At 44.9% G+C, this 27,628-nt stretch overlaps 1 protein-coding gene across 1 annotated transcript in view; it reads left to right on the forward strand.

The window, feature by feature from the left end:
* Positions 1-25,976, forward strand: part of LOC140070294 (vomeronasal type-2 receptor 26-like) — a 62,928-nt gene extending 36,952 nt beyond the window's left edge. Inside the window, exons 4-5 of the mRNA XM_072116647.1 lie at positions 728-1,347; positions 25,073-25,976. Of these exons, the coding sequence (XP_071972748.1) occupies positions 728-1,347; positions 25,073-25,976 (1,524 nt within the window). The remainder of the gene's footprint in view (positions 1-727; positions 1,348-25,072) is intronic.
* Positions 25,977-27,628: the final 1,652 nt, after the last annotated feature.

Raw genomic sequence — 27,628 nt, forward strand, 5'->3', positions numbered from 1 at the left:
TCCATTTAATCAGGTCACATTACAAATATTTCCCTTAGTCCACACTAGCACGCTACTTTTTCTTGGTAAAGACATCTGTGGACGGACATATTCAAGTAATAAATACTGTAAGGGATTAGCTCGGTAACTGCAGATAAACATGTCCCAAAGGCAGTCAGAGACAAGGACACAAAGGGGATCTCTTACTTTCGACGGGTTTCACGATGATTACCGTTTTACGCCAATTGCCCCGGGATTTTGGGGCAAGCGATCGGATTTTGGCGCATCGGCGTCGCCTTGCACGCAAAAGAAAACGGAGGTGCGGGCTGTCGGATAACCCGACCGATTCGGACCGCACGCAAGATTTAACATTTAGAATTGTGTCGCAAGACACGCACTTACAAACATCGGGAAGAAGCAGGTGAACTCCGGCGGACCTCGGCGGGGAAGCGACGAATGCAGGAACTCAGGCACACGAGCTCAGTGAATCGCAGCAGACCCGAATCCATGTTGGAAAATGCACCGTGGGATCGCAACAGGACCGGGTAGGTAAATCTGCCCCAAAGAGTTTGGGGTCAATATACAGGATTGTCATCAATTATCAAGCAGAACCTGCTGAAGTGCGGAAGATTCCATCATATGACATTTACATTTAAAGAATGCAGAATGATCACCCCTCCCCCCATATACACTGATGATGAACTAATTCTATATCACAGATAATAAATGTCCTTTTCTAACAATATAGATCAGTTATGGAGCTACAGACACATTGCTGAGTGATAGGAATCTATTTCCGTCTTTGTTCCGGACCGTTCCCGATGACAACACAACTTATTATGTCATAGCTTATACTATTGAGAACCTCGGATGGAACTGGGTTGGAATTATTGCCTCGGACGATGAGGCTGGGGATAGAGAGACACGATTACTGACCAATCTTCTCGCCAGTCGTGGCATCTGTGTGGCCTTTGTCTTACAATGTGGAGATCCATTCAAATATGTAAAAAAGGAAAAGCAAGAAATATATAGTGAGGAGATAAGGAAGTCTTCTGCCAAGATCATTATATTATGTGGAACTCATTCTGATCATATGCTAAGTTTTCTCTCTATGCTCAAAGATGTGATAGAGGACAGAACCTTTATATTAAGTCCAAACTTTTCTCCACTTTCGTTCTTTAACACCTATTATAATATACAGGTAGTTAATCTCAGTTTATCTTTTGCCCTGAACCCAGGAAAAGTTTTAGACTTGGAAAGTTACTTAATGAATTCCTCTGTCTTGAAGAATCCTGAGGACCTTCTACTTCGAGATATTTCTATTGAATTCTTTCATTGCTCAACAGCATCAAAGTCTAAAGATGAAAAGTATAAAAAAGTACATAAAACACGTTTTAAGAAATGTGACGGAACAGAACCGTGGTTACCAATTTTTAACGGCATGTTTATGGCAACACTTTAAGTATGTATCAGGCTGTCCAGTCCCTGGCTACTGCCTTACATGATATGTCAATCTCTCATGGCCACCAAACAGAGTGGCCTCATTGTACAGGCTATAATTTTTTCTTTTTTTAATGTGCACCTATAGGGGCTTATTTCTTATTTCACATGAGATGCACTTTTCTGGTACGTAATTTTGGGGAATCTATAGCTAATTGGTAAGATTTTATTAACTCTTTGTTGATGGATGAAAAGAAAATCATCAATTTTTGGGAAAATGTTTTTGTGGTTTTTTTTTTTCCGGCCGTTAACCATACAATAAAAATAGCATATTATTTTTATTCTTTGGGTCGCCACGATTACGACAATACCTCATTTATATAGATTTTACATTTTTTTCCCCATTTTTACTGAATAAGAAGTAATTTGGCAAAAAGTTGTTAATTTTAGCATCACCGTCTTTCATATGCATCATTTTTTTATTTTTCGCCTCACAAATCTATTTAAGGGCTTATTTTTTGTGAGAAGGATTGTTCTTTTTAGTGGTCTTATTTGCTTATTTGCTTTTAAAATCTCCTTTTAGAGCATTTTTTATAGGGTATTAATTAAAAATTCTCTTTTTTGGAGAGTTTTTTTGGGGTTTTATTTTACGGAATTCACTTTGCGGAGCTTATAACAATTCTGTTTTATTATGCAGATCGATACGGACGCAGGGATACCAAATATGTGGGGGTTTTGTGTATTTTATTAAATTGTACTGAATAAAAACTAATTTGGTGAAATTCTTGTTCATTTTAGCGTCAACATGTTTTCATATGCATAACTTTTTTATTTTTCAGCTGACAAATCTGGTTAGGAGCTTATATTTTGCAAGAAAAGTGGTTCTTTTTTGGTGGGCTTATCTTAGAGTGCGGAAGATTTTTTTAATCACTTTTTAAAGCATTATTTTTAAAAGATATTAATTAAAAGTTATCTTTTTTCGGAACATTACGTTTATTTTTCTTCGACGTTTACCTTTGAGGGTCCAGTAAGGATTCTGTTTTATTATACAGATTGTTACGAACGCGGCAATACCAAATATGTGAGTTTTTTTTTGTTTTTGTGTTTTTTATACTATATTGAGTGTTTTTATGGGAAAGCAAAATTTTAGGGGCTTATATTTTTATGTATTTATTTTTTATTTATTATAATGTGTATTGTTTAGTGTTTTTACAGTTTTTTTACCTTTCAATACTTGAACTTGACCAGCGATGCTCTGATCTCTGGTTCAAGTTCAATACACTGCTCTACAATACTTTTTCATTGTAGAGCAGTGTAAACTGTCTGATCATGCAGGCGGAAGGGGTCTGACTGCCAGGATGAGCAGGCAGCTCCGGGGCACATGGCAGTCCTCGGAGCTGCCAAAAAGTGGATCGGATCCCCCAGTGAGCGGCACGGGGGATACGATCCATAGCGGAAACACACTTACACGCCGCGGTCATGCTTGATAGCGGCTTGTAAGGGGTTAACGTACTGGTGCGCCTAGGGGTTAAGTTAAATGAGCTCTTGGTGTCCTGGCTCTGACCCAGTTATTCTCATAGCAATAGAAGAAACAAACCACAAACCCTTCCACTCACTCTGGTTCAAATACAACTACTGTAGTGTTTGACAGATTTGAATTTTGAATTCAGCAAATGTGGAATTTGAGAGTTTAAATGCTCCGTACAGAGATCTTACAAAGATCTTTTTATACTTAGTTCTGTGACCAGGACAAGTTAACATCCTCTAAACGAGAAGGAGAGGAGGTTCTACCATCACTATAGACGGGGCATCCTCTTTACCTGGAAGAGAGGGGGTTCTGCCATCACCATAGACAGAAGTAATCCTCTACACCTAGAGGAGAGGAGGTTCTACCATCAATATAGACAGGGGACATCCTCTACACCTAGAGGAGAGGAGGTTCTACCATCAATATAGACAGGGGACATCCTCTACACCTAGAGGAGAGGCGATTCTGCCATCACCATAGACAGGGGGCATACTCTTCACCTAGAGCAGAGGAGGTTCTACCATCACCATAGAGAGAGGACATCCTCTACACCTAGAAAAGAGAGGATTCTAGCATCACCATAGACGAGGGGTATCCTCTACACCTAGAGGAGAGGAGGTTCTACCATCACCATAGACAGGGGAAATCCTCTACACCTAGATGAGAGGAGGTTCTAGCATCACTATAGACAAAGAACATCCTCTATACCTAGAAGAGAGATGGTTCTACCATCACCATAGACAATGGGCATCCTCTACACCTAGAGGAGAGGAAGTTCTACCATCACCGTAAACAGGGGCATCCTCTACACCTAGAGGAGAGGAGGTTCTACCATCACCATAGACAGGGGGCATCCTCTACACCTAGAGGAGAGGAGGTTCTACCATCACCATAGACAGGGGGCATCCTATACACCTAGAGGAGAGGAGGTTCTACCATCACCATAGACAGGGAGCTTCCTCTACACCTAGAGGAGAGAAGGTTCTACCATCACCATAGACAGGATGCATCCTCTACACCTAGAGGAGAGGAGGTTCTACCATCTTCTAAACCTAGAGGAGAGGTTTAGAGGTTCTACCATCACCATAGACGGGGGCATCCTAGGGCACCACAATGGCTTAGTGATTAGCACTAGATCCTTGCAGTACTGGTTTAGGTCACATCCTGGTAAACATCTGGAAAGAGTTTGCATGTTCTCTCTTTGTTTGTGGGGGTTTCCTTCAGGTCCTCTGGTTTCCTACCACACTCTAAAAACATAGTGGTAGGTTGCTCAGCTTGTGAGCTCCATGGGGGCATGGACTAATTTGGCATGCTCTTTGCAGTGCTGCATAATCTTGTTGTGTGCATTATATAAGGAAAAGGAATCCTCTACACCTTGAGGAGACACGGTTCTACCATCCCTCTAGATAGGGGACATGCTCTACACCTAGAGGAGAGATGGTTCTCCCATCACCGTAGACAGCAGGCATCCTCTACACCTGGAGGAGAGGTGGTTCTACCATCACCACAGACAGGGAGCAACCTCTACACCTAGAGGAAAGGAGGTTCTACCATCACCATAGACAGGGGGCATCTTCTAAACATAGAGGAGAGATGGTTCTGCCATCACCATAGATAGGAAGCATCTTCTACACCTAGAAGAGAGAGGGTTCTGCCATCACCATAGACGGGGGCATCCTCTACACCTAGAGGAGAGCTGGTTCTACCATCACCAAAGACAAGGGGTATCCTCTACACCTAAAGGGGAGGAGCTTCTACCATCACCACAGACGAGGGGCATCCTCTTCACCTAGAGGAGAGGTGGTTATACCATCACCATAGACAGGAGACATCCTCTACACCTAGAGGAGAGGTGGTTCTACCATCATCATAGACAGTGGACATCCTTTACACCTAGAGGAGAGGTGGTTCTACCATCACCATAGACAGGGGCATCCTCTACACCTAGAGGAGAGGTGGTTCTACCATCATCATAGACAGTGGACATCCTTTACACCTAGAGGAGAGGTGGTTCTACCATCAGCATAGACAGGGGGCATCCGCTACACCTAGAGGAGAGGAGGTTCTACCATCACCATAGACAGGGGGCATCCTCTACACCTAGTGAAGAGGTGGTTCTACCATCACCATAGACAGGGGGCATCTTCTGCACCTAGAGGAGAGGAGGTTCTACCATCACCATAGACAGGATGCATCATTTACACCAAGAGGAGAGATGGTTCTCCCATTACCGTAGACAGCTAACATCCTCTACACCTTGAGGAGAGGTTGTTCTACCATCACCATAGACAGGGGTATTCTCTACACCTAGAGGAGAGGAGGTTCTACCATCACCATAGACAGGGGGCATCTTCTAAACATAGAGGAGAGATGGTTCTACCATCACCATAGATAGGAAGCATCTTCTACACCTAGAAGAGAGAGGGTTCTGCCATCACCATAGACAGTGGACATCCTCTACACCTAGAGGAGAGGTGGTTCTACCATCACCAAAGACAAGGGGTATCCTCTACACCTAAAGGGGAGGAGCTTCTACCATCACCACAGTCGAGGGGCATCCTCTTCACCTAGATGAGAGGTGGTTCTACCATCACCATAGACAGGAGACATCCTCTACACCTAGAGGAGAGGTGGTTCTACCATCATCATAGACAGTGGACATCCTTTACACCTAGAGGAGAGGTGGTTCTACCATCACCTTAGACAGGGGCATCCTCTACACCTAGAGGAGAGGTGGTTCTACCATCATCATAGACAGTGGACATCCTTTACACCTAGAGGAGAGGTGGTTCTACCATCAGCATAGACAGGGGGCATCCGCTACACCTAGAGGAGAGGAGGTTCTACCATCACCATAGACAGGGGGTATCCTCTACACCTAGTGGAGAGGTGGTTATACCATCACCATAGACAGGGGGCATCTTCTACACCTAGAGGAGAGGAGGTTCTACCATCACCATAGACAGGATGCATCATTTACACCTAGAGGAGAGATGGTTCTCCCATTACCGTAGACAGCTAACATCCTCTACACCTTGAGGAGAGGTTGTTCTACCATCACCATAGACAGGGGCATTCTCTACACCTAGAGGAGATGAGGTTCTACCATCACCATAGACAGGGGGCATCTTCTAAACATAGAGGAGAGATGGTTCTACCATCACCATAGATAGGAGGCATCCTTTACAGCTAGTGGAGAGGTGGCTCTACCATCACCATACACAGGAAGCATCTTCTACACCTAGAAGAGAGAGGGTTCTGCCATCACCATAGAAGGGGGCATCCTCTACACCTAGAGGAGAGGTGGTTCAACCATCACCAAAGACAAGGGGTATCCTCTACACCTAAAGGAGAGGAGGTTCTACCATCACCATAGACAGGGGCATTCTCTACAACTAGAGAAGAGGAGATTCTACCATCACCATAGACAGGAGGCATCCTCTACACCTAGAGGAGAGGAGGTTCTACCATCACCATAGACAGGGGGCATCCGCTACACCTAGAGGAGAGGAGGTTCTACCATCACCATAGACAGGGGGCATCCTCTACACCTAGAGGAGAGGTGGTTCTACCATCACCATAGACAGGGGGCATCCTCTACACCTAGAGGAGAGGAGGTTCTACCATCACCATAGACAGGAGGCATCATCTACACCTAGAGGAGAGATGGTTCTCCCATCACCATAGACAGCTGGCATCCTCTTCACCTGGAGGAGAGGTGGTTCTACCATCACCAAAGACAGGGAGCAACCTCTACACCTAGAGGAGAGGAGGTTCTACCATCACCATAGACAGGGGGCATTCTCTACACCTAGAGGAGAGGAGATTCTACCATCACCATAGACAGGGGGCATCTTCTAAACACAGAGGAGAGATAGTTCTACCATCACCATGGATAGGAGGCATCCTTTACACCTAGAGGAGAGGTGGCTTTACCATCACCATACACAGGGGGCATCTTCTACACCTAGAAGAGAGAGGGTTCTGCCATCAGCATAGATGGGGGCATCCTCTACACCTAGAGTAGAGGTGGTTCTAATATCACCAAAGACAAGGGGTATCCTCTACGCCTAAAGGAGAGGAGGTTCTACCAACACCATAGACAAGGGGCATCCTCTTCACCCAGAGGAGAGGTGGTTCTACCATCACCATAGACAGGAGACATCCTCTACACATAGAGGAGAGGTGGTTCTACCATCACCATAGACAATGGACATCCTTTACACCTAGAGGAGAGGTGGTTCTACCATCACCATAGACAGTGGACATCCTTTACACCTAGAGGAGAGGAGGTTCTATCATCACCACAGACAGGGGCATTCTCTACACCTAGAGGAGAGGCGGTTCTACCATCATAATAGACAGGGAGCATCTTCTAAACACAGAGGATAGATGGTTCTACCATCACCATGGATAGGAAGCATCCTTTACACCTAGAGGAGAGGTGGCTTTACCATCACCATACACAGGGGGCATCTTCTACACCTAGAAGAGAGAGGGTTCTGCCATCACCATAGACGGGGGCATCCTCTACACCTAGAGGAGAGGTGGTTCTACCATCACCAAAGACAGGGGGCATCCTCTACACCTAGAGGAGAGGTGGTTCTACCATCACCATAGACAGGGGGCATCCTCTGCAACTAGAGAAGATGAGATTCTACCATCACCATACACAGGGGGCATCCTCTACACCTAGAGGAGAGGTGGTTCTACCATCATTATAGACAGGGGGCATCCTCGACAACTAGAGAAGAGGAGATTCTACCATCACCATAGACAAGGGGCATCCTCTACACCTAGAGGAGAGGTGGTTCTGCCATCAGCATAGACAGGGCATCCTCTACAACTAGAGGAGAGGTGGTTCTACCATCACCAAAGACAAGGGGTATCCTCTACACCTAGAGGAGAGGAGGTTCTACCATCACCATAGACGATGGGCATCCTCTTCACCTAGAGGAGAGGAGGTTCTACCATCACCATAGACAGGAGACATCCTCTACACCTAGAGGAGAGGTGGTTCTACCATCACCATAGACAGGGGGCATCCTCTACACCTAGAGGAGAGGTGGTTCTACCATCACCATAGACAGAGGGCATCCTCTACAACTAGAGAAGAGGAGATTCTACCATCACCATAGACAGGAGGCATCCTCTACACCTAGAGGAGAGGTGATTTTACCAACAGCATAGACAGGGAGAATCTTCTACACCTAGAGGAGAGAAGGTGGTACCATCACCATAGACATGGGGCATCCCCTACACCTAGAGGAGAGGAGGTTCTATTATCACCATAGACAGGGGGCATCCTCTACACCTAGAGGAGAGGTGGTTCTACCATCACCATAGACAGGGGGCATCCACTACAACTAGAGAAGAGGAGATTCTACCATCACCATAGACAGGAGGCATCCTCTACACCTAGAGGAGAGGTGGTTCTACCATCACCATAGACAGGGGGCATCCTCTACAACTAGAGAAGAGGAGATTCTACCATCACCATAGACAGGAGGCATCCTCTACACCTAGAGGAGAGGTGATTCTACCATCACCATAGACAGGGAGAATTTTCTACGCCTAGAGGAGAGATGGTTCTGCCATCATCATAGAAGGGGGCATCCTCTACACCTAAAGGAGAGGTGGTTCTATCATCATCAAAGACAAGGGCTATCCTCTACACCTAGAGGAGAGGCGGTTTTATCATCACTATAGACAGGGGGCGTCCTCTTCACCTTGAGGAGAGGCTGTTCTAACATCACTGTAGACATTGATTCTTTCATGTGCAAGCTGTGAGACGCTTGGGCTCTCTTCCGCAGGAGGTGGTATTGACTTATATTATGTTCAAGTGGGGCCTGGATGCCTTTCCAGAGATCAATAATATCACATCTTATCAGAATAAAACTTATCATAAGTTAATTTTTCTGACCGCCATATTAGGGGGTCGGGAAGGAATTTCTCCCTGCTTTGGGCCAATTGGCATTAGCCTTGAGGGTTATTGCCTTCCTATGGATCAACAATGTATAGTATATAATTAATAGGTTGGACTTGATGGACTGTCTTGTCTTTCAAATCTTATTTACTTTAATACTATGAATGCTTAATACATTGAATACAAAATTTGATGTAAATGGACTATATAACCACTCACTCTTGTGCTGGCGCAGCCAAGACATATGGGATCCATACCTGGTTCATCTTAGTAAAAAGAGAATGTTCTCATTGTCTGTGGGTAGGTAGGTTATCTTGTGAATTATGACTCCACTGATGGTGCTGAAATCACAGTCTGACAGTACACCTGCCATAGGGTGGAACAGCACCACAACACAAGGCATATAGGGAAAGCTCAGGCCATGTGTCCTACTTTCCATCCAGAAATAAGATTGTGAATACACATTGGGGTGTCCCTCCTGGTACGATGTGCTATATCTGTTGGTGGTGAAGGTTGAGGAGAAATTCACGTGGTGGTCATCATTCTGGCAATGCTCACTCTCTCCTGAGGTGGTGCTGGTCCTTATACTATGTTAGCAACTTCCTCCTCCTCTTTCTACCAGTGAGCTATGTTGGATGTGGACTCTGTCAGTAGTGTTTATTCTCCACTGCTCTACAGGTGGAATTAAAAATGATATGGTATCCTTGTTGCATGCATCCAGCAGGGTGGCCACCCAATATTCCACATTGGTGACTATTAGGTGTCATTGTACAAGCAAAGCAGCTCATAAGTTAAAGGCTTCCGAGAGGCAAGGACAATATTTTCTTTGTGGGAGTTGCCTCCTTCTAGAGTATATGAAAATAGTAGAGCTGAGGATGGTGTATGACCATAATACAATGACAATATATATTATATATTGTATAACAAGAGTAACTTTACTCCTGATGTTGAGGCACCACATATCGTGGCCTTCATCACGGCAGTGAAAAAAGAAATTTCATTGTTGCACACCACAAACTTGTTACATCCTTACATCACTAGGGCAGAGATTGATGCTCTTAATGAACTGGCCCATGACGGCGACATCACTATTAAACCCGCAGATAAGGGTGGTGCTGTCGTTGTCATGCATACCAGTTCATATTTGAAAGAGATATATAGACAATTGTCAGTTACACAGGTATAACAGCGCATTAACTCTGATCCAAAATTTAAATTAGCCAGACTGATCAAGGGCATCCTGGACAAAGCTATACGTACTGGTATTATTGATAATGATTTATACAGATTTGTTATAGTGGAGCATCCAGTTACGGTCCGGTCCTGTACATTCTACCTAAAATTCATAAGTCTTCGACGTCCCTATTGTTTCCGGGAGTGGGTCCATCCTTTCTAATATAGCCACATTTTTACACAAAGTTCTACGTGATCTTGCAGTTTCGGGATTATCATATATACAGGATACCTCTGATTTTATTAATAAGTTTGCTACAGTAGATAATGATATTGACAAAGTGTGCTGCTGGCATCATTCAATGTCGTTTCTCTATATACTTCAATTGACCATGGAAGGGGACTAAACACAGTAAGACGACAATTGACAACAAAGGGACTGACATTAGAGACACTACAGTTTATCATCGATCTGTTGGAGGTTGTCCTAAGAAAAATCTATTTTTTGTTTGGGGACGATTTTTATATGCAACTCATGGGAGTGGCTATGGGGGCCAATATGGCCCAACATATGCAAACATTGTCATGAGGACATTGGAGGAGGATGTCATCTATACCTACACAAACTACAGACATTGGGGGTCATTTACTAAGGGCCCGATTCGCGTTTTCCCGACGTGTTACCCAAATATTTCCGATTTGCGCCGATTTCCCCTGAATTGCCCCGGGATTTTGGCGCACGTGATCGGATTGTGGCGCATCGGCGCCGGTATGCACACGACGGAATTCGGGGGGCATGGTTGAACGAAAACCCAACGGATTCGGAAAAACCGTGGCATTTAAAAAAAATATCTGTCGCGGAGCTTGCACTTACCTTCACTCAGCCCGAGCCGGTGAACTCCAGCGTGTTCCGATGCTTTTCAGCGCAGCAGCGCCACCTGGTGGACGGCGGAGGAACTACCTTAATAAATCCCGGCTGGACCCGAATCCAATCCCAACCGAATGGATCGCGAATGGACTGGGTAAGTAAATCTGCCCCATTGTATGCAGTGGTGGAGGTATATAGATGATATCTTCCTCCACAGGATAGGGAAGGAGCAGGAACTACTGGACTTTCATAATTACCTCAATACCATTGATGAGTCCACCAAATTTACAGTGGTGCATTCACACAAGGAACTACAATTTTTGGCCGTCTTAGTCAAACACAAAGATGGAATATTAGAGACAGATCTTTGCACTAAGCCCACAGAATAGAACACACTGTTGAGGTACGAGAGCCATCACCCACGGGGTATGATTAAATCCCTACCATATGGCCAATTACTTAGAGCTAAGCGAATCACCAGTGACCCTGATAAATCTGTGAAGAATATACACAATATGGCCAAAAAATTCATCCAACAGGGTTATCCACGTGCGGTTGTCATTTGTGTCTACTTATAACGAACAGAGTAATGCCATAGCAAAAATTATACACAAACATTGGCCAAAACTATCCATGAGCAATGTTCCAGTCCCTGAATTGAAAAATCCTCTGCTTTTCTCTTACCGCAAATCCCAATGTATCCGGGATTGGGTGGATACATTTGGACAGCCGAGAAAGGGATCATTTCCGTGCCACAACTGTATCAACTGCAAACAGATCAATAAAGGGTCACATGCAATGGTGTGGAACATCAAATTAAACACTATCTTACATGCAATAGCACATACATTGTTTACTTATTTAGTTGCCCTTGTGGTCTCCTTTCTGTAAGGGAGACCACATTGGAATTCAAAACCAGGTTCAAGCAACATAGGTACGCTATCCGTGCGAAAAGAAAAGACCTTCCGGTTTCCAAACACTTCTTTGAGGAAGGTCATTTGGAGAAACATCTTAGATTCCAATTAATACCACATACCATTACCTTGTAGGGGAGGTGACAGGGAACGGCTCCTCAAAAAATGACAGTTACAATGGATCTTTACTCTGGATAATACTAAGCTGTGTAAAGTAATAAATACTGAGGTCGATAGTTTAGCATCACAGAGGGATTTGTGGAAGCTTGAGGGATGGGCAGAGAAATGGTTGATGAGGTTTAATGTAGATAAATGTAAAGTTATGCACTTGGGCCATGGAAACAAAAAGTATAATTATGTTCTAAACGGTCAATTACTTAGTAAAACTGAAGCTGAAAAGGACTTGGGGGTATTGGTGGATGGTAAACTTAATTTTAGTGACCAGAGCCAGGCGGCTGCTGCTAAAGCAAATAAAGTAATGGGATGTATCAAGAGAGGAATAGATTCTCATGATAAAGACATAGTTTTGCCCTTATACAAATCCCTGGTCAGACCACACATGGAATATTGTGTACAGTTTTGGGCACCAGTGTATAAAAAGGATATAGTAGAGCTGGAACGGGTGCAGAGGAGAGCAACCAGGATTATTAGGGGAATGGGGGAACTAAATACACTGACAGATTAAAAAATTTGGGATTATTCAGTTTAGAAAAAAGACGACTGAGGGGAGACCTCATTACAATGTACAAATACCTGAACGGACAGTACAAGCATCTCTCCAAAGATCTTTTTATACCTCGGTCTGTGACCAGGACAAGGGGGCATCCTCTACGCCTAGAGGAGAGGCGATTCTACCATAGCCATAGACAAAGGTTCTTTACTGTAAGAGCAGTGAGACTATGGAACGCTCTGCCGCAGGAGGTTGTTATGACGGACTCTATGTACATGTTCAAGAGAGGCCTTGATGACTTTCTGGAGAGAAAAATTATCACGGGTTATGGGGATAAAACATTTATTTAATTCTTAAAGGTTGGACTTGATGGACTTGCGTCTTCTTCCAGCCTTATATACTATGATACTATGATACTATGATAACCTTAAAAATAAGGGCTTAAATGTCGATTTTAAATTGAGTGGTAAATGAAGTTGTGGGGATTGCGGCATCTATGCCCAGACTGGATGTCGGTTCCTCATCATCAAAGTGTGGACCGGAGTGATACAGTGCTTTCTCTATGACAACCACTTATGTTTTTTTTTTTTTATCTCTTTGCGGATTAAACAAATCTTTGAAGCCAATTTATGGACAACCACCATCTCTATCGCTCAAACAATTCTTTTTGTGACACCACATATTTTATGTTTGTCACTTCTTCCCACAAAGACCTTAGAAGCCGTTAATTTTGCTGTTTGTGACTTACCTTGGATGTGTTATGGTCCAGACAATGTTTGATGGGGAGATGATGTGCATTTTAATGCATTGTGGACTATGGCGGTGTGTGGAGTGCCCTAACAGGACCTCGGTTATTTGTGTGATAATCGGGATACTATGGACACTCCTCTGGTGTTGGTTCATGCCTTGTACCATGCCCTTAGTGGCTATGGGCATTATTGGCCCTGACGCCTCCCTTCATAATATAAAATAAATATTTAAAAAAATTCTTTGGTATCATAATATTATCATTTTTCCTGGATTGCATCAGCGATATTGTGTGGCGATTACTTGCCAGTCGCTGTGTTTTACATACCGTCACAAACAGCATCAGCGATCGGTCTCTGTGATTATGCTTGGAGATGACGTCGTGGGTTGCTTTGACAACCAGTGGTGCCGTGGCTGCAGGGGCCCACGAATATGACGCGTGCATTTTATATTTATATGTATATAATGACTGACCAGAGTATGACCATAATATAATATGAACCATATTTTGTCCTATTGTTAGCAGTGCAGCATGGAACAAATTTCCTTTATGGAGGTCCAGTCATTGGTCATAAAGTTCTGTTGGTCATTACTTTCACTCACCCGATTGTCTAGAGTTGGAATTATACTATTGCCTGGTGCTGCTTACCCACCCTTTCCTGCATATACAAACTTGAAATCTACTGAGTTGATCACATGTGAGGTAGTGCCCAAAAACGTCCACAATGTTGCATGTGTGGTCTGACCAGCAACTTATATAAAGGCAATATGAGAATCTAATCCTCTCTTGATACATCCTATAATTTTATTTGCAGACATCTGGCACTGGTCACAAAAATTAAGTTACTATCCAACAACACCCCCAAGTCTTTTTCTTCATCAGTATTACTTTGAAATTTACCATTGACCATTTATGTCCCAGGTCCCCAGTTTCCCCAATTCCCTCTGTAATGGCATACAATCCTCCTCTGTATTTATTACTTTACTGAGCTAAGTATTGTCTACAAATATTGAAGCTATAATTTGAAAACCCTCTACAATATTGACCCCTGTGGCCTCCACTGGTAACTTTAACCCAATCTAAGATTGTACTATTTATGCTAATCCCCTAAACCTTTCGCTTACCCAAATACAAAAATCTTTCACTAGTCACACACAGCCGTCTCATTTTTTTGCACCAACCTTTTATGTCAAACTGTATCAAATGCCTTGGAAAAATCCAGATACACAACATTCACAGCCTCCCCAAAGTCCAGTCTAGAACTTACCTCCTCATAGAAGCCAATAAGATTAGTTTGACATGACCGATTCCTCATAAATGCTGAAGCCGGGTTATAAGGTTATGTGCAGAGACATAATCCAGGACAGTATTTCTAATAACCCCTCAAATATTTTCCCAACAACAGAAGTTAAACTAACAGGTCTGTAGTCTCCAGGATCACTATTTGACCAATTTTTAAATATTGGTACCACATGTACAATGCGCCAGTCATACGGGACAGAACGTGTCCTTAGGGAAGTGTCAAATATTAGAAATAAAGTTCTGTCTATCACTGTACATATTTCTATCAATACCCGGAGATGAGGGCATTATTCTGTTTTAAGGCATCACCGAACTTCTTCCTGGAATAAGCAGCTTACATTTAATGTAAAATATTTACATTATTCCTTACCATATCTTCCACCAAGGGATTCTCCCTGGTAAAGACAGTGGAGAAGCGACATTCAATAGTTTGGCCCTTTGTCACATGGATTGGCTCCTCATGCCACAATTGAAAGTTATACCATCGTACCTTAAGGATAGAAATGATTTTTTATGGGCAGGGATGGCAAGAGGGATATAAATTGGAACCGATTGATGTAGAGAGCTTGTATACTCGTTTACCACATAGAGAAGGAATACAAGCACTTAAAGCACAAAAACATATGTAACAGCGATGAAACTAGCTCTAAAACATAGTAGTTTGTAGTTACAGCATAATTTAAATATGAACATTGATTATATCATATTATCAGTACAAAAATCCATGATTAACATAATTATAAAACACACAATTAAAAGACAATACTTTCTTGTAAGCCAATAAGACTGCGGCTGGCCTGTAGGACGCTGTCCTACATTGACTATATTAAACATTGGGCAAATAATTCTGAAAAGCTGAAAATTCAAAATTTTGAAAAATCAATTTTGTTTTAAGAATTTTCAACAAATTTGTTTTTGTAGCTGCAAGACGTATCACTCAAATTTTTCAACTAACATGAAGCACAATGAGGGAGATTTATTATGCTGTAAAGGAAAAGTCACATAAATCTCCTCCTCTCCTCCTCTTTCCTGGTTTTTCCAACCTGCACAATACTTCAGGCATTTCAGGACAGAGTCCCGGAGGGAATGTGAGGGAGGGTCAGGTAAGGGCGTGAACGGCCGGCCCGCTGGTTTTACTATAGTATCTGACAGAAAATTGGCATAGACTATAGCCAAAAACTCAGCCGGTTCAGACCTGGTCCAAACTGGTGGAGTTTGCCCCCAACATTAAGAAGCAAACCTTCCAATCATAATGAATTCCCCCAGGAGTAAACAATGTCAGAATCACCTGGATATGGTAAAGTCTTCCAACGTTATAATCATAAGTCAGATTAGAAAAAAAGGGCGGAAGACGCAAAATGGCATAAAGTTATTAAGAGGATAATTTTATGACTTCCTCCATATTTCACATAATTTTACTAATACATTTTATTGATTTCATTTTCTTTATGGAAGGTCCACCGTTATCTACACGCAATGATGCATCTGAATGGATCCGGGACACAACAAAAAGGTTTCCTTGACAAAGGACAAACAGAAGTCACCTACATCATTAATAATGTTATTTTAAAGAATCCGTGGAACTGGAATCCAGTGGGAGGATCCAAATTAAGCTCAATGGGCGGCTTCAAATTTTGGATTAAAACAGAAAATATAATTTGGAAAAATAATGCAAAAGTGAGTTGTGGGATGATTTCTATCCTTACTTTCTCAGGATGTTTATTACTGGAATATTTTATGGCAGGGGGGAATGTGGAAAGAGAAAATACAGGGATCTTGGTCTCTTATATTAGGGCAGCCCTAATCATGATGGAGAACTTGTATATGAATGTTGTCTACTTTCTGCAGATCCCCATCTCTCGATGTTCACCAAGATGTTTACCTGGAGAGAGGAAAGTGACAGGTTCTGACATACGCCTGTGCTGTTACCAATGTGCCCCATGTGCAGAAGGGGAAATATCTAATACGTCAGGTAGATCTGATGGACCATCTATTGCATACACATGACAGGTCACATGTAACAATAGTACTTCCGAGGGCATCGCTCTATAGCACACTCATTGTGATGGGAAATTTAGAAGAGAACCTGAGAGACACTACTCAGACACTTACTCATAGCACTGAGTAAAGACTCAACCTCTGCTGTACAATTACTAAGGATATTGGGGAAAAGTCAAAATCAGTATTTCACATATTATTTGCAATGGTTTTTTAGCTTTAGGTAGTCAAAAAAAGTAAACGTTTTTATTTTACCATTAATGTGGCTATTTAGGGACTTGTTTTATGTCTGACAGTCAGAAACTCGTCCTGCTTCTACAATCCATACAGGAGTAGGAGAAGCTGTAGCAACGCCATATGACATCACTATACGAGGACGGTTCAATAAGTCCCCGTGTTTAACGACAGAGGGCATTCCTGAGAGGAGTCGGTGCTATCATCGTGTGCTGCCATCTATCAAATGATGGCAAAACAAATTGCAGACTGATTGATTGGTTGGTTTGGATTTGGCAGCCATTTGAGTAAGACGTGTTTGGTGATTTTTCGCTAAAATGGAAAAAGAGCAGTATCATTTTGTAATTTGCTTTTTGTTTTTGGATGGGAGAAATTGCGAGGAGATAAAAGCAAAGTTGGACACTGTTTATGAGGGACACTTTGCCATCTATTATTTTCCACAGCTAGATATTGGTTCAACGAATTTAAATGTGGGTGAACATACCTTTTTGATGAGGAGCGACCAGGAAGCCCAGCAGACGTGGTTACCAAGGAGATCCTTCAAAAAGTCCACGTCAACAAACAAAAGTGTGCGAAGTAGCAGAGGCCGTAGGTGCGTCGACCGCAACGGCAATTAATCTTTTACATGGTAAGTTGGCGATGAAAAAATTGTTGGCCAGATGAGTGCCGTGATTGCTCACAGTAGACAACAAGTGTATACGGCTGATAACTTTGAAACTTCGTGTTTGGAGAAATTTAAGAGAGATCCGAAAGAGTTTTCGCGTCAAGTTGTCACCGTTGATGGAAGCTTGATTCATCATTACACACCAGAAACTAAGCAACAATGAAAACAATGGATTTCTCCTGGTGAATCTGCTCTAAAGAAGGCGAAGACAGTCCCATCAGCCGGAAAGGTCATGTCTAGAGATGAGCGAGCACTAAAATGCTCGGGTACTCGTTATTCGAGACAAACTTTTCCCGATGCTCGAGTGCTCGTCTCGAATAACGAACCCCATTGAAGTCAATGGGAGACTCGAGCATTTTTCAAGGGGACCAAGGCTCTGCACAGGGAAGCTTGGCCAAACACCTGGGAACCTCAGAAAAGGATGGAAACACCACGGAAATGGACAGGAAACAGCAGGGGCAGCATGCATGGATGCCTCTGAGGCTGCTTAAACGCACCATTATGCCAAAATTATGGGCAACAGCATGGCCATGAAAGAGTGACAGAATGAAGCTAGATAGCATCTAAAACATCCAATAATTGACCCTGACACTATAGGGGACGGCATGCAGAGGCAGCGGCAGCAGGCTAGAGAGTGTCATGGCGACATACCCTAAATGGACTCAGGCTTCAAACCAATGGGTGGCAGAGAGGAACCAAAGGAGGTGAGCAAGAAGCGCTCAAATAATATCGGTACATGATAAAAGTTTGCCAGTATATTTTGTGGATTACACAGCAGGGTGGTGACAAAGTTAACATGGAAGCCATGAAAACAACCCAAAATTCTGCCTGACACAGCTCGTTTGATAAGGGGACCATGTATGGAGGCAGTGAACTAGTAGTAGATTAAAGGTGCTGCAGTTAAAACTATGTTAGTTGGATCTTGGCATGGAGCTGGCGCTCCGCTGCCAGGCGAGCTTTCGCCAATCCAAGCCCCTGTCTCTAGGCTACTCCCCAAACAGCACTTCTAAGAACCTTTTGTATAAGATCAAGTGTAGTAGCGTTCTTATAAGTTTAGGATATGCCGGGTGAGGGGAATGTAAACAGATGCGCAAGAAGCGCTGAAATAATATCGGTAAATGATAAAAGTTTGCAAGTATATTTTGTGGATTACACAGCAGGGTGGCGACAAAGTTAACAAGTTTGATGTGGAATGCCCTGTAATAGCTCTTGGGCGGTGTGCCTTTTATCGCCTAGGCTCAGCAGTTTGAGCACCGCCTGCTGTCGCTTAGCGACGGCACTGCTGCTGTGCCTAGAGCTACCGACTGATGGCGCCATGCCCACGGATGGTAATTCGGAGGAGGAGGAGGTGGAGGAGGGTTGGGAGGAGGTATAGTAGGCCTTTGAGACCTGGACCGAGGTAGGCGCCGCAATTCTCTGCGTCGGCAGAATATGACCAGCCCCAGGGTCAGACTCGGTCCCAGCCTGCACCAAGTTAAGTGTAGTAGCGTTCTTATAAGTTTGGGATATGGCGGGTGAGGGGAATGTAAACAGATGCGCAAGAAGCGCATGATGCGCATGGAGCTGGCGCTCCGCTGCCAGGCGAGCTTTCGCCAATCCAAGCCCCTGTCTCTAGGCTACTCCCCAAACAGCACTTTTGTATAAGATCAAGTGTAGTAGCGTTCTTATAAGTTTAGGATATGCCGGGTGAGGGGAATGTAAACAGATGCGCAAGAAGCGCTGAAATAATATTGGTAAATGACAAAAGTTTGCCAGTATATTTTGTGGATAACACAGCAGGGTGGCGACAAAGTTAACAAGTTTGATGTGGAATCCATGAAAACAACCCAAATTTCTGCCTGACACACCTCGTTTGATAAAGGGACGATGTATGGAGGCAGCTATATGGACGACTTTTGGAGGTAGCAATGGAGACAACGTGTGGAGGCTGCTATGGAGACAATTTAATTTGGATAGTGCCTGTATGTGGCAGTCCCAAAAATTTTTCAAACCAGAGGAGCAGGTAGGTGGCCCTCCAGTAAAATGGAATAGATTGAGTGCCTGTATGTGGCAGTCCAAAAAAATTTTCAAACCAGAGGAGCAGGTAGGTGGCCCTCCAGAAAAATTGAATAGATTGAGTGCCTGTATGTGGCACTCCCAAAAATTGTTTAAAACAGAGGACCGGGTAGGTGGCCCTCCAGAAAAATTGAATAGATTGAGTGCCTGTATGTGGCACTCCCAAAAATTGTTTAAAACAGAGGACTGGGTAGGTGGCCCTCCAGAAAAATTAAATGCATAAAGTACTATAGCTAGAGCCAGTGGGCCCTGTCAAAAAATAGCCAGTTTCCTCTGCTTTACTGTACAAAGAGGAGGAGAAGGAGGAAAATGAGGAGGAGGAGGAGTGGATCAATTATTCAGGTTGAGCTTCCTTCACCTGGTGGAGATTGGAAATTATGAGAAATCCAGGCTTTATTCATCTTAATAAGCGTCAGCCTGTCAGCGCTGTCAGTCGACAGGCGTGTACGCTTATCGGTGATGATGCCACCAGCTGCACTGAAAACCCGCTCGGACAAGACGCTAGCGGCAGGGCAGGCAAGAACCTCCAAGGCGTACAGCGCCAGTTCGTGCCACATGTCCAGCTTTGAAACCCAGTAGTTGTAGGGAGCTGTGTGATCATTTAGGACGATGGTATGGTCAGCTACGTACTCCCTCACCATCTTTCTGTAAAGATCAGCCCTACTCTGCCGACACTGGGGACAGGTGACAGTGTCTTGCTGGGGTGACATAAAGCTGGCAAAAGCCTTGTAAAGCGTACCCTTGCCAGTGCTGGACAAGCTGCCTGCTCGCCTACTCTCCCTCGCTACTTGTCCCGCAGAACTACGCACTCTGCCGCTAGCTTGTGCACCAGGGCCTGCTGGTATTCATGCATTCTCACACTCCTTTCCTCTGCAGGGATGAGAGTGGAAAGATTTTGCTTGTACCGTGGGTCCAGGAGAGTGAACACCCAGTAATCGGTGCTGGAATAAATTCTTTGAACGCGAGGGTCACGGGATAGGCAGCCTAGCATGATATCTGCCATATGCGCCAGAGTACCAACGCGTAAAAATTCACTCCCCTCACTGGCCTGACTGTCCATTTCCTCCTCCTCCAACTCCTCCAACTCCTCTTCTTCTGCCCATAGACGCTGAACAGTGAAGGACTCAACAATGGTCCCCTCTTGTGTCTCGCCAACATTCTCCTCCTCCTCATCCTCCTCCACCTCCACCTCCTCCGATATGCGCTGAGAAACAGACCTGAGGGTGCTTTGGCTATCAACAAGGGAATATTCTTCCCCCGTCTCTTGTGACGAGCGCAAAGCTTCAACAGGCCAAGCAGCAGGATGGTGAGGCTGATGATGGCGGCATCGCCACTGACCATCTGTGTTGACTCCTCAAAGTTGCTCAGCACCTGACAGATATCAGACATCCACGTCCACTCCTCATTGTAGACTTGAGGAAGCTGACTGACCTGACTACCAGTTCTGGTGGAAGTTGACATCTGGCAGTCTACAATCGCTCGGCTCTGCTGGTAAACTCTGGATAACATGGACTTCCTGAAATGCGCACAGATGCGGCGCACCTTCGTGAGCAAATCAGACAGATTGGGGTATGTCTTGAGGAAACGCTGAACTATCAGATTTAACACATGGGCCAGGCATGGCACATGTGTCAGTCTGCCGAGTTGCAGAGCCGCCACCAGGTTACGGCCGTTGTCACACACAACCATGCCTGGCTTCAGGTTCAGCGGTGCCAGCCACAGATCAGTCTGCGCCGTGATGCCCTGTAATAGCTCTTGGGCGGTGTGCCTTTTATCGCCTAGGCTCAGCAGTTTGAGCACCGCCTGCTGTCGCTTAGCGACGGCACTGCTGCTGTGCCTAGAGCTACCGACTGATGGCGCCGTGCCCACGGATGGTAGTTCGGAGGAGGAGGTGGAGGAGGGGTGGGAGGAGGAGGAGGCATAGTAGGCCTGAAACACCTGGACCGAGGTAGGCCCCGCAATCCTCGGCGTCGGCAGTATATGACCAGCCGCAGGGTCAGACTCGCTCCCAGCCTCCACCAAGTTAACCCAATGTGCCGTCAGCGATATATAGTGGCCCTGCCCGGCAGCACTCGTCCACGTGTCCGTGGTCAGGTGGACCTTGTCAGAAACGGCGTTGGTCAGGGCATGGATGATGTTGTCTGACACGTGCTGGTGCAGGGCTGGGACGGCACATCGGGAAAAGTAGTGGCGGCTGGGGACCGAATACCGAGGGGCGGCCGCCGCCATGAGGTTGAGAAAGGCCTTGGTCTCTACTAACCTATAGGGCAGCATCTCCAGGCTAAGCAATCTGGAGATGTGCACATTAAGGGCTTGGGCGTGCGGGTGGGTTGCACTATATTTGCGTTTCCGCTCCAGCGTCTGGGGTATGGAGAGCTGAACGCTGGTGGATGCTGTGGAGGATCGTGGAGGCGACGATGGGGTTTTTGTGGCAGGGTCCTGGGCAGGGGGCTGACTATCAGCTGACACAGGGGAAGGAGCAGTGGTGTGCACGGCCGGAGGTGAACGGGCTTGTTGCCACTGAGTGGGGTGTTTAGCATTCATATGCCTGCGCATACTGGTGGTAGTTAAGCTAGTAGTGGTGGAACCCCTGCTGAGCCTGGTTTGGCAAATGTTGCACACCACAGTCCGTCGGTCATCCGGTGTTTCCTTAAAGAACCTCCAGACTTCTGAAAATCTAGCCCTCGCCGCAAGAGCCCTCGCCACGGGAGCTTCACTAGTTGACACATTTGGCGCTGATGCACCAGCTCTGGCCCTGCCTCTCCATCTGGCCCCACCACTGCCTCTTCCAACCTGTTCTGGTCGAGAACTCTCCTCCGTCTCAGAAGCACTGTGTTCACCCGGCCTCTCAACCCAGCTTGGGTCTGTCACCTCATCATCCTCCGATCCCTCAGTCTGCTCCCCCCTCGGACTTCCTGCCCTGACAACAACTTCCCCACTGTCTGACAACCGTGTCTCCTCATCGTCGGACACCTCTTTACACACTTCCACTACGTCAAGAAGGTCATCATCACCCACAGACTGTGACTGGTGGAAAACCTGGGCATCGGAAAATTGCTCAGCAGCAACCGGACAAGTGGTTTGTGACTGTGGGAAGGGTCCAGAAAACAGTTCCTCAGAGTATGCCGGTTCAAATGCCAAATTTTCCTGGGAGGGGGCAGACTGGGGGGGAGGAGGCTGAGGTGCAGGAGCTGGAGGAGTGGCGATTTCGGTGACATGGGTGGACTGCGTGGAAGACTGACTGGTGGACAAATTGCTCGAAGCATTGTCAGCAATCCACGACATCACCTGTTCGCACTGTTCTGGCCTCAACAGTGCTCTACCACGAGTCCCAGCAACTTCAGACATGAACCTAGGGAGTGTAGCTCTGCGGCGTTCCCCTGCTCCCTCATAAGCAGGTGGTGTCTCACCCCGCCCAGGACCACGGCCTCTGACCCCTGCAGTAGTTGGACGCCCACGTCCCCGCCCTCGTCCTCTACCCCTAGCCCTCGGGTTAAACATTTTTAAAATGAGAGTTATAACTTTAATTTTTTTTTTACTTTTTTTTGTGTTTTTTGTTTTTTTTTGTGTTTTTGAGTTTTTAAAAACAAACAATGCTATCCTATAGCTATGGCTATTTTCTAGCCAAGTATGAAAGCACACTACTATGCCAGATGAGATGACACTGAGTTATTAAACAAAATAAACGTAAAATAAAAAAGGAAAAATGGCAGACTGTGCCGAATTGAAATCCAACCCCTACTAAATTTTCCCACTTCGGTCTTTGCAATGGATATGTGCGTCACTAAGCGCAAAACACAGCGGTCGCAAGTCTCACTACAAATTGCTCACAATTGGCTAGTAGATGCACTGCAGCAAGTACAGCCACCAGCAGATCAACCAGAAATCAAATATATAACGCTACTGTAGGCGCAAGTAAGCCGTTTGGATTCTCCTATGGCTATTTTCTAGCCAAGTATGAAAGCACACTACTATGCCAGATGAGATGACACAGAGTTATTAAACAAAATAAACGTAAAATAAAAAAGGACAAATGGCAGACTGTGCCGAATTGAAATCCAACCCCTACTAAATTTTCCCACTTCGGTCTTTGCAATGGATATGTGCGTCACTAAGCGCAAAACACAGCGGTCGCAAGTCTCACTACAAATTGCTCACAATTGGCTAGTAGATGCACTGCAGCAAGTACAGCCACCAGCAGATCAACCAGAAATCAAATATATAACGCTACTGTAGGCGCAAGTAAGCCGTTTGGATTCTCCTATGGCTATTTTCTAGCCAAGTATGAAAGCACACTAATATGCCAGATGAGATGACACTGAGTTATTAAACAAAATAAACGTAAAATAAAAAAGGACAAATGGCAGACTGTGCCTAATTGAAATCCAACCCCTACTAAATTTTCCCACTTCGGTCTTTGCAATGGATATGTGCGTCACTAAGCGCAAAACACAGCGGTCGCAAGTCTCACTACAAATTGCTCACAATTGGCTAGTAGATGCACTACAGCAAGTACAGCCACCAGCAGATCAACCAGAAATCAAATATATAACGCTACTGTAGGCGCAAGTAAGCCGTTTGGATTCTCCTATGGCTATTTTCTAGCCAAGTATGAAAGCACACTAATATGCCAGATGAGATGACACTGAGTTATTAAACAAAATAAACGTAAAATAAAAAAGGACAAATGGCAGACTGTGCCTAATTGAAATCCAACCCCTACTAAATTTTCCCACTTCGGTCTTTGCAATGGATATGTGCGTCACTAAGCGCAAAACACAGCGGTCGCAAGTCTCACTACAAATTGCTCACAATTGGCTAGTAGATGCACTGCAGCAAGTACAGCCACCAGCAGATCAACCAGAAATCAAATATATAACGCTACTGTAGGCGCAAGTAAGCCGTTTGGATTCTCCTATGGCTATTTTCTAGCCAAGTATGAAAGCACACTACTATGCCAGATGAGATGACGCAGAGTTATGAAACAAAATAAACGTAAAATAAAAAAGGACAAATGGCAGACTGTGCCTAATTGAAATCCAACCCCTACTAAATTTTCCCACTTTGGTGTTTGAGGTGGATATGTGTGCCACTAAGAGCTAAACACAACGGTAGCAAGTCCCCCTGCTAATTCCTCACAAAATGGTACTAGATGCAAATAAAAAAAAAAAAAAAGTAGAACGTTATTGTAGCCCTAAGAAGGGCTGTTGGGTTCTTGGAGAATCACTCCTGCCTAACAGTAAGCTAATAGAACACCCTAACGCTTTCCCTGACCAGCAGCAGCTCTCTCCCTAGCGGCATCCAGACACAGAATGATCCGAGCAGCGCGGGCAGCGGCTAGTCTATCCCAGGGTCACCTGATCTGGCCAGCCAACCACTGCTATCGACGTGTAAGGGTACCACGTCATGCTGGGTGGAGTGCAGAGTCTCCTGGCTTGTGATTGGCTCTGTTTCTGGCCGCCAAAAAGCTAAACGGCGGGAGCTGCCATTTTCTCGAGCGGGCGAAGTATTCGTCCGAGCAACGAGCAGTTTCGAGTACGCTAATGCTCGACCGAGCATCAAGCTCGGACGAGCATGTTCGCTCATCTCTATTCGTGGCCCAATGAGAACAGAACATCCTGTGTATTGAAAGACTTAGAATATTTATCTTATGCAGAGGATATCATTTCCATTGCTCTTTTTTGTTCATCACTTTTCTTCTGTATTATGACTGTTTTGTTACTTTTCGTTTTTGGTTTAAATCATAACACCCCCATAGTGATAGCCAAAAACAAGAACCTGAGCTTTGTTCTCCTGGTCTCCATCATGCTGAGCTTCCTCTGTGTCTTCTTGTTCCTCGGTCGTCCTGTGGAAATAACCTGCATGTTACGTCAGATCTCTACTGGAATATTCCTCTCAGTGTCCATCTCCTCATTGTTGGCCAAGACCATCATGGTTTACATCGCCTTCAAAGCCACCAGGCCTGGAAGTGTGTGGAGAACATGGACTGGAGTGAGACTCCCTAATTGTGTGCTCCTGATCTGCTCCTCGGTCCAGGTTGTCCTCTGTATGAGTTGGGTGACCCTCTCTCCTCCCTTCCAGGAGCTGGACACACACTCTTATAAGGAGAAGGTCGTAGTTCAGTGTAATGAAGGGTCAGATCTTTGGTTCTACTCTGTCCTGGGTTATATGGGGGTTCTGACTGCGGTTAGTTTTATTACAGCTTTCTTAGCCAGGACATTACCGGACAGTTTTAATGAGGCCAAGTACATCACCTTCAGCATGCTGGTGTTCTGCAGTGTCTGGATCGCCATGATCCCGGCTTATCTCAGCACCAGAGGGAAATACATGGTGGCCGTGGAGATATTTGCCATCCTGACCTCTAACGCTGGGCTGCTGGGATGTATATTTCTCCCAAAATGTTATATAATTCTGTTCAAGCCTGAGCTAAATACAAGAAAATATATACTAGAACATAAACAAGCTATCTTACATTAGTAATCCGGGAAGGGGGGGGGGGGGGTGAGAGAAAATTAGGGTTTCCCATTACCCTGGTTCCTCTCCTCTTTTACATAAAACACTTTTTCTTTTTCATTAGGCTGAACCTTACTTCATTCTGCTCTTTCAACCTCACTTAGCTCATTTTGCTCTATCTCTTTTCTTATGATAATCTACCCATCTGTTCCATATTGCCAAGAATCTCCCTTCGCCCAGGATATAAGTTTTTTTAACCGGTAAATTTCCATCACTTTATTCTTCCATAACTCTCTTATTTCAAGAGTGTAGGGATCAGTAATCTAGCTGCCATCAAAAGTTGAGTCGGTAGCTCATGTCTCTTTGGCTGGAACAGCAGTTCAAATCCAGTTTGTTCTGGTGACATGAGTTTGGGAAGTGGACCACTTAGTCTGGCGGCCATAGCTTTAGCCCACCACTTTACATCCTTGTGGAACAGCTAGATAGGCTTGTAACCTTCGACCAGAATCGAATCATGACGAATCACATTAAAAAACAGGCATTTCCTGGCTGCAGAGAGCCTGTAGGGTGTTGTATGATGTTGTGCCATGCTTAAATATGCATAGGGAGCGTGATTTGGGCTTCAAACAATGCTGTGTTTTAGAATGAAACGCACATGACAGCTGCCGCTCTTAGAATCGCTTCACTCTTCACTACGAAGTTGAAATGTTCCATTTTAATTTGAAGATTAGAGACGCCACATGCATATTGTAGAGTTGGCGTCAGTAGCAGCAGGAGCCCACAGAGTGGCACAATGATATAGAGTGGAGATGGCGTCAGTAGCAGCAGGAACCCACAGAGTGGCACAATGATATAGAGTGGAGATTGCGTCAGTAGCAGCAGGAACCCACAGAGTGGCACAATGATATAGTGTGGAGGTGGAGTCAGTAGCAGCAGCAGGAGCCCACAGAGTGGCACAATGATATAGTTTGGAGGTGGCGTCAGTAGCAGCAGCAGCAGCAGGAACCCGCAGAGTGGCACAATGATATAGTGTGGAGGTGGCGTCAGTAGCAGCAGGAGCCCACAAGGTGGCACAATTATATATTTTGGAGGTTGTGGACAATTCCAGTCCCTGTTAAAGATGGTAGGAGGCAGATTGAGCAACTGGAAGCAGATGTGTGGCATCAGGCGGGTGGCAGCATCAGGATAGTGGCTGAGGCAGGTAGTTAGAACCCAGATTCAATTTCTCAACTTTTGGGGGAGGTATGGCAATTTGCATTATAAAGACACCCCATAACTGACATCTCACTACTGCAGATGCATGAATGTGGAACAGATTTCTTCCTATTCGATTTTGTCACTAAATAGAAACTGCTATTTGGGGTACACAGATCCCCCATAAAGAACATCCAGGGATTGCAGCAGGAATCGCTACTGCACAGTACAGTAGCAGCACAGTCAGCACATAAAGTGTGAAGTGCCGAGATGTAAAATGGCTGGATTTTATAGGGCTGTGTGACATCACATAAGCCTTCTGGTCGCTGATTGGCTTACAGGTCTGCAGATGTCATCGGGGGTGTTCCTAGTGTTTTCTGCCCATGTTACACGTTGTGCTTGCGCCCATTTAGCTGAAAAAAGATGGGGAAAAAAAATGTTGTTCCCACGAATCAGCAGAAAACTTCGGCTTCGTGACGAAT

The sequence above is a fragment of the Engystomops pustulosus genome, chromosome 7 (genome assembly GCF_040894005.1).
Source record: "Engystomops pustulosus chromosome 7, aEngPut4.maternal, whole genome shotgun sequence".
Classification (NCBI taxonomy): Eukaryota; Metazoa; Chordata; class Amphibia; order Anura; family Leptodactylidae; genus Engystomops; species Engystomops pustulosus.